Source organism: Hippoglossus hippoglossus, chromosome 3 (genome assembly GCF_009819705.1).
Source record: "Hippoglossus hippoglossus isolate fHipHip1 chromosome 3, fHipHip1.pri, whole genome shotgun sequence".
In the NCBI taxonomy this organism is placed as follows: domain Eukaryota; kingdom Metazoa; phylum Chordata; class Actinopteri; order Pleuronectiformes; family Pleuronectidae; genus Hippoglossus; species Hippoglossus hippoglossus.
Window position 1 is genome coordinate 5,081,035 of NC_047153.1, and position 11,541 is coordinate 5,092,575.

The 11,541-nt window shown below is 43.0% G+C and overlaps 1 protein-coding gene across 1 annotated transcript; it reads right to left on the minus strand.

Moving 5' to 3' along the window:
• Window positions 1–422: 422 nt before the first annotated feature.
• muc15 (mucin 15, cell surface associated) lies at window positions 423–10,859 on the minus strand. The gene is made up of 4 exons (XM_034581396.1): window positions 10,757–10,859; window positions 5,484–6,357; window positions 2,432–2,602; window positions 423–1,103 (listed from the first exon to the last, which is right to left on the minus strand). The coding sequence occupies exons 2-4, from the start codon at window positions 6,337–6,339 to the stop codon at window positions 988–990; spliced, it is 1,143 nt and encodes a 380-aa protein (XP_034437287.1). The 5' UTR covers window positions 6,340–6,357; window positions 10,757–10,859; the 3' UTR covers window positions 423–987.
• Window positions 10,860–11,541: the final 682 nt, after the last annotated feature.

The following is an 11,541-nucleotide window of genomic DNA, read 5'->3' on the forward strand; positions in this document are numbered from 1 at the left end:
AATATATAAAGTTTTTTTAAAGAAATATAATAATCAGACGCGTTCTAGCTTTGATCTGTGTCTGCTGCAGGTAAACGCTACAGGACGTAACTCTCCGAGGTTTCAAACCGTCGCCGCCACAGACTTGAATCTCTGTTTGGACACCTGGAGGTCAGAAGATTTAAGGAGTATATTATGAGGATACAGATGTTGCTACTGAGCACAGCTAAAACCAAATACACAATCCCCCCTTCATGAATACCAAAAAAAACTCAGTCTATGAATAAGAAAACAGCAGCCGGCTCTCCCTCCACCTCCACCGTCACTTTGTAGAAAAACAAACTCGGGTCTTTCGATTTGACGGTTCAATTCTCGGGCTCCGGCTGTGACTGTCGACGGTGGAAAAATCTGAAAGCGCAGTTTAAATATAACTTTTTTTATTTCCTTCCCTTGTGCCGTAACAGCAGGTGACGGTTGATATGGTTAATGTCATTGTTCGCGATGGCTTCTGAATTTTTGCTGCACAGGCCTCAATGTGCCACCTGTGTAATCTGCTATTTATTCTGCAGACAGCGTATGCCTTTCTCTTTTTTTTTTTCCACAAATGGTTTTCGCATCAGCAGGAGTTGTATTCTAGTTTCTTCTTTTTATCAGATGTCTTGTTTTTAACCGATTTTATCTCAGCCACGCAAACTAAATTAAAAATTAAAACCAAAAATGTACAGTAAATATTCATTTTTAACACCCTGCATCGACTGCAAATCATATTCTTCATTTTATTCCCTTTGGCAACACACGTAATTGGCTGTTCATATTGGCTTTGGCAGCGCACTTCAGATAAATTGCCTTCAGTGATTCCTCTATTTCAGTTGGATAAATCTACTCAGCATGACACACAATCTGACATAAGATTTACACAAAATAAAAACTCAGACCGTCTCATTTACAAAACTCCACATGATCAGTTTTTCTATCAGGTGTCAGAAGGAAAACCGTGTTTTTTTAGTTTCAGTGACGTCCTGGAAAGTTGGACATCTGGAAGTTGTCCCCCTGGAGTCCTGGGTTGTCATAGACCCTGCCTCCGAAGTTCAAGTCCAGAGGTTCGCTGTTGTCCAATCTGAGGACTGGAGATCAGGCAAGTTTTTACAATCACCACTTGAATATTATCAATTGTTTTTAAAGAAACATTTATCATATTTAATATCAAACGTGAACACTTGAACATACATTAGTGAGATAAGAACACCCTAATATGACGGAAACCAACTTTGAGAAAGTTTTAGTCCGTATGCCATCTGTTAACATGGTGGAGGTTGGGGTTCATAGCCTATACTGCAGCCGGCCACTAGGGGGGGATCAAGACAATCCGGCCACTCATTTTCAGGGACTTGACATCAATCTTAACATAAAGTCTGCGTTCAAGTCCCATTGAATGGTATCATGTTGTTCCTCCTCAGTGTTTGATTGAATCTGACTCATCCTAAACATATAAGTTTGTTTTTTTAAGGTGGCAAAAACAGCTGACTCTCAAACACCTAACTTTCAGTCTGATTCCTGTATCCTGCAGCAGAAAGAAGCATGCAGTTTAATTTCAGTTGGACCGTGAGAGAAGGTTAAGTGTGGGGGGGGGAACCGAGGGCTAAAAGGAAAAGGTTAACATTTTTGGAAACACACTTAGAATTAGATGAGAAGATCAATACCACTTTCATATGAAGCTGCAGCCCTTGGCCTCCACTGAGCGTCGAGACCGGAGTGTGAAAGTGTTTCACTTGATTTCCAGGAGCTAATGTATCAGACTGTTTCTAAAAGATGTTGAACTGCTGGGAAACAGTGTCTGACTCAATGAGTGACTCATATATAGACTGTGTATGAAGATGAATGACACGATAACCCCTCTAGAGTAAAGCCAAAACATCTTGATCACCCCCTGTTGGCTGGCTGCGGTATTGCGGATAAACCCCTGGCTCCTCCATGTGTGTGAATGGGACGTGGACCAAAATTAAATGTCACAAATTAGACAAATGTCTGATAAAGATGTTTTTTTGTTATTTAGGTATAGTTATTTTAACACAGATGTAGGTTCAAGTGTTTATTTATCCTGTAAGTTTAGTTTCAATTAGTCATTCGTCATGATTGACAGCTAAGACCAACTCCACGATCACAACTACACAACAAAAATCACGTCAAAAGCGCAAGATGGCAGCCACCAGATCTTCATTCATGTACACTTGAGTACTTTATATTCAGCCATTGTTATTATACTGCAATCTGCAGCCGACCTACTAGAATGACCATTTTTAGGTTTGGTCAGATCAAGTTTACAACCCTAATCAAATCCTAAACAAGCAATCACAGATAAGCGAGATTATACTGGGACTCAATTGGGAAATCTGCAGGCAAACAAAGTTCCACATTGATTTTGCAGGGTGTGTGTGTGGTGGAGCTTGCTCACCTGGGTCCGAGGGATACACCTCCACCAGTTTCCTGTGAGAAAACCCCATCTGGTGTTTCTTTTTCAGGATGACGTAGACCACCAGTCCCACGATGGCTATGGCCACTCCGGTTCCCAGCACAGCCGCCCATACTCCGTTCCTGCGGTGCTTGTGTTGATCTGATGTCAAACCTGTGTGGGAGGAGCGAGGGGGTCGAGGGGGAGGGAGACGGTTAATAAATGATTTGTCAACACTGAAAATGATTCATATCAGCTGCTGTACTTCGAGCGTTAATTGTCAGATAATTATGGCTGAAATGTGTTTTTTGAGCACTTTGCATTCACACACACTCCAGCTAGTCAGCTGTGTCGATTTGTTTCATTAACACAGCCATAATTAATGCAATCAACATTCCAAAGTCATGATCATTTGATGAATGCATTTGAATATTAATAAGGCAGCAGCCTGTGCTTATTACTGTACTTCCCATTATTACTCGTCAGGTTTATTATTTAGCTCTAAATCATAACGTATATTATCTCAAGGCTCTTAACAGAGCACAGTCCAGATCTGATGATACTCTAAGAGACATTTCCAGCTTAAGCAACAGTGAAGACACAGAAGCTCCCTTGTTACAAGAAGAAACCTCAGTCAGAATCAGTCAAAAATAAACCTTTTTCACATAAACGTATAATAATATGTAACTTTGGCCACCAGGGGTCTCTCAATCAAATCAATAACAAAAGTTGGATGAAGTTGTGAAGCAGTGTGGGATCATGGGAGTTGTTGTCTTCACCAACACTGCTGTTGAAAATCTACCTGACGGGACTCAGGCGCGAATCCTGTTCACGGGTGACTTCTTTTATTTAAGTTTTATTCACTTTAGCAGCAAAAAGGTGACTAAAATGCAACGTCCCGCTACTTTGAATAAAATTGGCGATTTCTCTGCGTTTGAACATTGTTGTGAAACATCTTGTCCAAACCAGCCTGACTGGTCCTGACCGGTTTTGGTTCGGTATCCAAACTCAAATGCAAATAATCTCTATTTCTCTGATCGAAATCCCCTTGTAGCTGTCGTTTGTTGTTGTTGTTTTTGCGATGCTGATGATACAGACAGTAATGTTCGCCTGTTAGTGTGAAGGAGGGCATTATTGTGAAATTCTCCTGAGGGTCCAGCCTCTTTACGTTAATGACCCCCTGACTTTTCTCTTTTTTTCGCCACCCTGAAGTTGACATTTGTGGTTTTTCGCTGAAACCTCTCAACAGCAGTTGGACAGATTACCATAAATGTCAGTGCAGACATTTAGGTCAAGGTAAACAGTGACTGTTTGCTGTATTTGATTTATTACTGAATAACTGTAGAAACTGATGACATTTACATCTCTGCCACTATGAGCATGTTAATATGCACCGCGCCGCCTCACAGAGCTGATATAGAGTAGACATAAAACACCCGATGCCAGTGTAACAATATGTATGTTACCCTGGTACAGTGAGGTCAGGCAGCTGTAGTGCATTTTATTTTATTATCTAATGTCAGGACAAGCATTGTTGCCTTGCACGCCCATATTTACAGGCTCCACGTTTATCTGTGCTCAGCCGTTTGTGCTCTCGTGCAGTTTCCGTGCGCGTGCTGTGCCTGTCACGGTAACTGTGGGCAGGTTACTTCCTTCGGTGTTGCCTGCCGCTTCACAACTGTTTCCCCCACTGGTTATTGCCCTCATCTGTTAGTGTTATGTCCTGCTGTCACATCTGTCTGTGTGATGTGAGTTTTATTTTAATCCAAACTCTGCAGTTACTCGATAAAGACCTTTTTTTTTTTTTTTCTCCACTTGTCGAAAGCTCACTCATGTAAGTAGCATTGAGAGAGAGAGAGAGAGAGACAGAGAGAGATAGATAGATAGATAGATAGATAGATAGATAGATAGATAGATAGATAGATAGATAGATAGATAGATAGACAGACAGATAGACAGACAGACAGATAGATAGATAGATAGATAGATAGATAGATAGATAGATAGATAGATAGATAGATAGATAGATAGACAGACAGATAGATAGATAGATAGATAGATAGATAGATAGATAGATAGATAGATGGATAGATCAGTATGTTTCCTCGAAAACAACATTTCTATAGCTTGGGGTAATCAAAAAATACTTGTTGGCACTTTTTTACAAGCAGCAAAGCCACTGAGGTCATATTCATTTCCTGAATGTGACCCATTTTCAGTAGTAACAGTTATATATGAGCTTATTTAGATGTTAAATAAGCTGCACAATCATTTTAATTTCTGATATCTCCAGTAATAACAACATTCTGTAGTTCTCACCCGCTGCCCGCTCATGTTTAGTCTATCTTTACCCATTTATGTAAATAATATATTTACTACCTGTTTCAGAACTTTTCTATATCCGGTGCAGGACTCTCAGCTCGAATTAAAGTATTTATGACAATCAGCCTTTTTTCATATCTCCTCTGTCTCTTTTTTATTTTTTGACACCACAAGCGTGACTGGTCTCTCGTCCCCGCACAGTGGCAACAGTGTCTTTGTCCTCGGTCCCTGACTGCTGCGTTCAGGGGCTTTTTTTTTTACCCCTAAAACAGGGTTTCATTGTCTTGCTAAGAAGTTGCCTGTAATCGATCCCTCCAGTCAACGCAGGCACCTCGATGGCACCTGAAACCCAAATCCGACCTTTTCCTTTGAAAGACTGGCCGTTTGTCCTCTGACAGTGGGAAAATGCACGCAGGCAAATGTGGGTCAGGGAAAGGGTGGAAATAAAAAAACAATATGCAAAGCAAGCAACAGAGATATATGTGCTCCTGAGCTACGAGCGCATGTGTTTCCTCAAAGTCTCTGAGGGGGTTTTGTTCCCGGTTTTGTTGCCCAATAACTCTTGTTCTGTTATCTGTCAAACCTCAAACCCAGTTATAAGCGCCGGGAATTTCACATGAACGTTATATTTCTCCCGGTATCTGTCTGTAGAGAAATGTCACGCTGATAGGGCGGCACACAAAGACACAGAACTATACACCAGATACTGTGACACCTTAAACTGCAGTGGTACCTCTGTCTGCGCTGCTCCCCGAGGCTCCGTCTTTGTCCGTCTTGTTGGCCTTCTCAGGTGTGATCGGAGCGAGAGGGGTCGTGGGCACAGGGCCGGTTCCTGTGGTGTCAGAGGGGAACGCTGCTGTGGATGAAGACGTGATGGACGTCTCATTTAACCCCGGTGTCGTTGTGGTTGCTGCAGTTGTTGTGCCGTTGTTTAACCCCTTATTCTTCTCCGGTGGTTGTTGCGTAGCGTTGATCTTTGGCGCCAAGGTTGTCGGGTGTAAATGAGTGCGATTGGAGAAGGTGGTGGAGTGAGGAGGAATGGCATGAGGGGTGGAGGTTTGATTGGTCATCGTTGAGTTGTGAGGAATGGAATCAGCGGTGGAGGTTTGATTGGTCATCGTTGAGTTGTGAGATTCCTCCTCAGCTCCTGTCATGTTTCTCTGGCTTGAGTTTGTGGGAATTGTTGTTGTAGTAGTTGGAGCAACTGTGGTGTTTGACATTTTATGCTTCTTGATTGTACGATTTGAAAATTTGAGAGACACCAGCAGAACACCAGATGTTTTATTTTCACTCATTTCACGACTGGACATGTTTTCATCTCCAAACAGAGTCATGGAGCCCGATGGAACTCCAGCACCGTCATCATTGTTTGAATCCATAGCATCTGCATATGGTTCCGATTCAAACCCCGGCTCCTCCTTAGCGACCGGAGCCTTTTTATTTCCGTCTTTATGTCCCTTTAGGAGTTCACGGAGCCATCCTTGATTAATCGTACGACCCGGAGAGTCGGTTGAATCTTGGAGCAACGCCAGGTGAAAGGTCTGGACGATCAGGAGGAGGCACACCGTGATTTTTAAATACAGTTCCATTTTTACTTTGGTGTCACTCTGAAACACATGAGAGAACATAAAACATCATTTTAAGCCTGAAAAAGTAAATAATCCGCTTGTTGTCTTCAAAGTAACTCATCACATTATGACTTTATGTAATAAATAATTTTTGTTGTTCATCAACTTTGACTTGAATTGTACCTTGAGATCATTACATGATTAAATTCACTTTAATAGTATATTGATAATTCACAGCAAATTGTCGATACACAATAACAACATTTTCATTTTTGTTTTACACGTGTGGAGAGTTTGGTTTGAAGGTAGCTTTCTCAAGAAACTGTTTTGTGTTGAGTTTCACTGTTTAGTCTTGATCCTTGAAAAAGCTGTTAAAAAAAAATAACAACCTAATCTCGAGGTCCACTTACTCGCTTGTTTGGAAGCTATTGACCGTATCACATGACCCGCAGATAAAGACTGTGGTCATGAAACTGGAGATGCTCCAACATATTGTTCTGAGCACTTTCACAACCTCTTTCCTGCATTTTCTCAAAAGACGAAACCAGATCAAAGTTGGTCAAAAGCTGCAGAACAAGTATGTTAGTGGACTTTGAGTTAAACTGTTGTTTCCAGGGCAAAAGAAAAAGTGACTATAGTAAATCTTCCACATGGCAAAAGTATAAGAAAGTTGTATATCATGTTATTACACACATTCCCTATAGCTTCCCTCGACAATATTCTGTATTCATGTTATGGCAAATGGACTGCAGTTATATAGTGCTTTAATAGTGGACCATTGAAAGTCGATCATACACACACACACGCACACACACAAACAAATGACCAACCAACGGACAGGGCGGAAAACATAACCTCCTTGGTGGAGATGATTCCTTGTTGTTTTTGAGATGAAACATATAGAAATTGAAAAAGACTAAAAAGAAGTGTGTTTTTTTGGTTGTTTTCTATTTCCTTTCCCTCAGTGACTGACACCTCTGTTCACCTCCTGCCCCTAAGCTCCTTCGGGACGGAGCCACGGGACTTGAATCTGTGTTCAGCGCGGCCTCCGAACTCCCCCTGACCACATGCAAAGAGTCAGTGTGAATCAAGACATCTCTGCTCTTTCCCCTTTTTCCAGCAACAACAAAAATCACCTGCCTAAAGAGCACAGGTCGTCTGCGCTGACACGAGTCAGGAAGAAAATCACTGAGCGACTGATCCCGTCACACACACACCTCCGGGGTCTTTTCCAGGAGTCGCCCAGTTGACGTTGGCGGTGAACATGGGGCCGAAACACCGTGAACATGACATATCCTGGCTGCTACATCAGGTTGTTGTTGAGTTTCAATGCAGTCAACCCTGCGTTGTAACACAGCAGGTCCCAGCACAATCTCCTGTGAGATCTGTGACATTTTGACAGTGTGAGCATACACCAATGCCCTCTGAGCTGTGTGTCGTCCCCTCGGCGTCACACTAACACACAAATGACTCCAGCTATTCCCTGCAGGCCACTCTGTTGACCGGCTGCTTTGTTGTGACCTGCTTCTTGTTCAGAGCGCAGCAGCGAAACAGAGGTTCTGAACATGCAAATCTGGTTTTACCTGTCGTGACACTTTAGCAAGTTTTGCATAGTTGACTGGTGCACGGCTAACTGGAAATAAATTGAAAATTTCATACAGCCCAATGGATCAAAAATATTTATCTTTCAAATAAGCTGGGGCAAATCATCTGCCTCATTTAAGTGCTGATGGAAACTTGTCGTCAATCACCAAAGTGAAACGTAAATGTCCTCCAGTGGTCAGTGTCTGGAAAGGTTTGTTTATCGTCTCACACGTCTCTGTGACTTTCTGCTCTGTGGGAAATGAATGGAGAGCCTGTGGGTTGTTAATGGTGCGACCTGCCGCGTGGAAATGGGATAAATCAAACAGTTAACGTTTGCTGATGATACGACACTAAGAACACATCATTAAAGAAAAATGGCTCAATCCACCGAGACGGGGGCAGAGAGGGTGGACGATTTATAAGCGTCCAACGCTGCTGCTGCAGTGGAAACAAGAAAGTGACCTGTCTGTTCGTGACCGGAGACTTTTCAGCTTCAACGCTGGATGAAATACATTTTTTTTTTTGTTTCTTCACCGCTCTGATTTGTCGAGTTGTCGCAAAATGTTTTCAATCCAATCAGAGAGCGTGAAATTCAGTCGCATACAAAACTTCAGAGGCTGCATCTGAAGACCCCTTGAGTCACAGTAGGGTAAGTAGCGCTCCTTCAAATGCGGTCGACGAAGAAATGCAACAAAGGCTCTTTGGTCTACGTGGCCCATGACGGCCTCAGGCCCCTGAGTCGGGACACAGCTCAACAGGTGAAATCAGTCCGGCTCTGGAATCTGGGCCATTGTGGAAACATCTGGTTACAATGGATCATGTTTTGTTCACAGTTGCAACAAAGGAATATCTTTGAATTTAGTACATTGTCTAATTCGCAGCAAACTAACTGGCATTGTCTCCATGGAAACAGTAGTTAAAAAACTGTGGGTATTGTCGTATAAAGCCATCGACCAATGTTTCTCCAGTTTGGGTTTCGCTTAATAGGTTTAATTTAATTTCACCAAACTTTGAATGATCTTTCGTTTCTGCGGCCGATTTACTGCAGGTCAGTTTTGTTGGTAAACAAATTTGCAGCCAAAAACACTGACAGACAGACACTGCAGTGGAATTTCAAATTTGCAGAACACTGAGGATTGCATCGACAGAAAACACAAACAACTTCATGAACTCCAGTTTTTACATGTTTAACTCTGAACGCCACTTCTGCCAGTGCTGTGACTTTGCCCCTGGGTCTCTCCGGGGTTATGAGATGAAGAATTCTTGGCTAATTTGTCAGCTACTTGTCAGCCACACAAAGGATTAAGCTTGAAAGGAGATTTGCTCGGGGCCTGTCATTCGAGGCCTGGGGGCTAAGACGCCTTTGTTGCATTTCACTATATCGGTTTGGGGCAAAAATAGGTGATAGATGATAATAATAATGTTATTAATTTCAACTGGAGGAACATCCTGAAGTGTGGACTCCAGCACACTGAACTCCGTGGGGGATAAAAGTGTAATTGCGCTGCAGGCACACAAATTGGTGTGGAACCAGTTCAACAGGCAGCTCAGTGGACTCACTGGTTTGTTTGGATTTGTGTAAATGTGTCATTGCTCATTGGGGTTTTAAAGATATAGATCAAAAGCCAGATGATGCTCTTATGTCTAATGACGCAGATGAAAGATTGATACGTATCTGTTACTGTCTGTTTGTGTGACGTACAGCGTGCGAGCCACAAAATAATAAAACCAGCGTTTCCTGTTTTGTTTAAAACTCATCGTGTCACTTCCTGTTCACATTACAAACATCCCCACATGTGACAACACTCTCGGTAAAGTATCTCTCCGCTTCCTTCTGGGAATAGCGGCACCATTTCCGCCGCTATTGGTCGCTAGCGTCGCCGCCAACGAGTCTCGCGGCCTCGGCAGGTCGAAGGAAACAGGCTGATGTGTTCTTCTCACCCTTTCACACTCAGAGTATCTGCTCGCTGACGAGTTCCCATTGTGCCGGCCTGTCAGAGTCTGTAGCAGTTATCACCTCAGCAGGTTTACAGAGAAACAGTCACACACAAGGAGACTTAAAGATACACAAGCACACAACCTGTTCATTGTTTGTGTAAAGCTCACATGTGTTACACCTGTGTGTGTGACATGTTACATGTATGTTGAATGTTAATTGCATCGTTCCAGAGTGGATGTGTACAACCTGAATATCTGCCTTAAAGCACCAGCTTCTATCAGTTTCATCTCTACTGCACTGCTGAGAGGAATAACATACTTTTTATTCCACTACATTTATTAATGTAAAACAAGGGAGAAATGTAGAAAATAGATCTGTACACATGTATGAGGGTGTCCATAGAGAAACGAATGATTCTAATACGTCGGATACTTTAACACCCTGGTTCATTATTCATTGTGTTAGTGACAAACACTGGTGTGGCCGCACTGTGTGTTCAGTGTTCAGGTTATGTAATTCCTTCAGTATGTGTGCCCACTTGTTGTTGTGATCATCTGTGGCCATGAACTCTTTTTACTTTCACATTGAAAGTGGATACGAGTCTGTTTCTCATGCTCTAGTTTCACTCTTATGAAGTAAAAACAGAAACACAAACTGTTATGTGTGTATGATTATGGGCTAATTAATCATTAAAACTTTTTAAATGTGACATGTTGCCGTTAAAGGAGTGGAGAATTTAAAATATATTAATTTAAAAATAGGTTATTCGTGATTGCTTTTGTTTTGATTAAAAACACAACTCAAAAAATATGACTCAAACATGTTTAGACAAAAAATAAATCACGCATCCGATTTTAAAGCCGAACACATTCTCCTGAAAGAAAAGACAGAAATCCTTCCTGAGTCAGTCCTTACCTTATTCTCAGGCTGTATCAGATGAGAACAGGTGCACGGGCAACAAAATCTCTTCACTGAGCTGCCAACGTGTGAGAGTGAATCAGCAGTCGGCCTGCACAGAGGGAGGGAGGGAGGAGGCAGAGTGGCATTCAGGGAACAACCTGCTCAACCTGCTTCTTCACCTGCCAGTAACAGACACACACCCTGATCCACGTCCAGTCGCAGGCTGTGAAAAGGCCACAGAGGAGCGGCGATGGAAGTGAATTACCCGGCAGGAAGAGGGGAAGAGCGCCGAGGGGCTTCGGCCAATTTATTACCTCCTCATTATTCCGTGTTTGCATCTAAATACATTGATTGTATTTGCATTTGGTTGCCAGGTTGTCGGGTTGCCAGGTTAGATTTGTGAATTCCCCCCCTAATGGGCGGAGCCTCGGGCCATCGGTCCTCTGAGTCTCTCCCTGTTTTGTTTTTTTTATCTCTTTCTCTCTCTCTCACCCAGGCTCTGGAAACAGCCGCTGTCGCCATGGCAACAGAAAGGAGGCTGGCGTGCTCGGGTTTCATCCCCGCCTTTGTCTCCGCTCCATATCGGGCTACCAGGTGACGTGTGGCTTTGTGGACCCACAGGTAGGCCTACTGTGCAGCAAACTGAGCCGGGATTGTTTTTCTTCTCATTCCTCGGGTTAACTGAGTCATCCGGCGGCGGCTGGGTTCATCTGAGCGGATGGAGTGCCACTCGGAGCCGGTGGGCCGCGGCGAGTGAAGAGCAGGGAGCAGCACGCGGTGTTCTGCTCTGGTGTTGAATC

What these genes read in the sequence shown, in the direction of transcription:
- muc15 (XM_034581396.1), bottom strand. Translation starts at nt 6,339, where the DNA reads ATGGAACTGTATTTAAAAATCACGGTGTGCCTCCTCCTGATCGTCCAG. An exon ending in GGGGAGCAGCGCAGACAGAG is followed by an intron (nt 2,603 to 5,483) that starts GTACCACTGCAG and finishes CCTCCCACACAG; the next exon opens with GTTTGACATCAGATCAACAC. An exon ending in GGTGTATCCCTCGGACCCAG is followed by an intron (nt 1,104 to 2,431) that starts GTGAGCAAGCTC and finishes CCTGATCTCCAG; the next exon opens with TCCTCAGATTGGACAACAGC.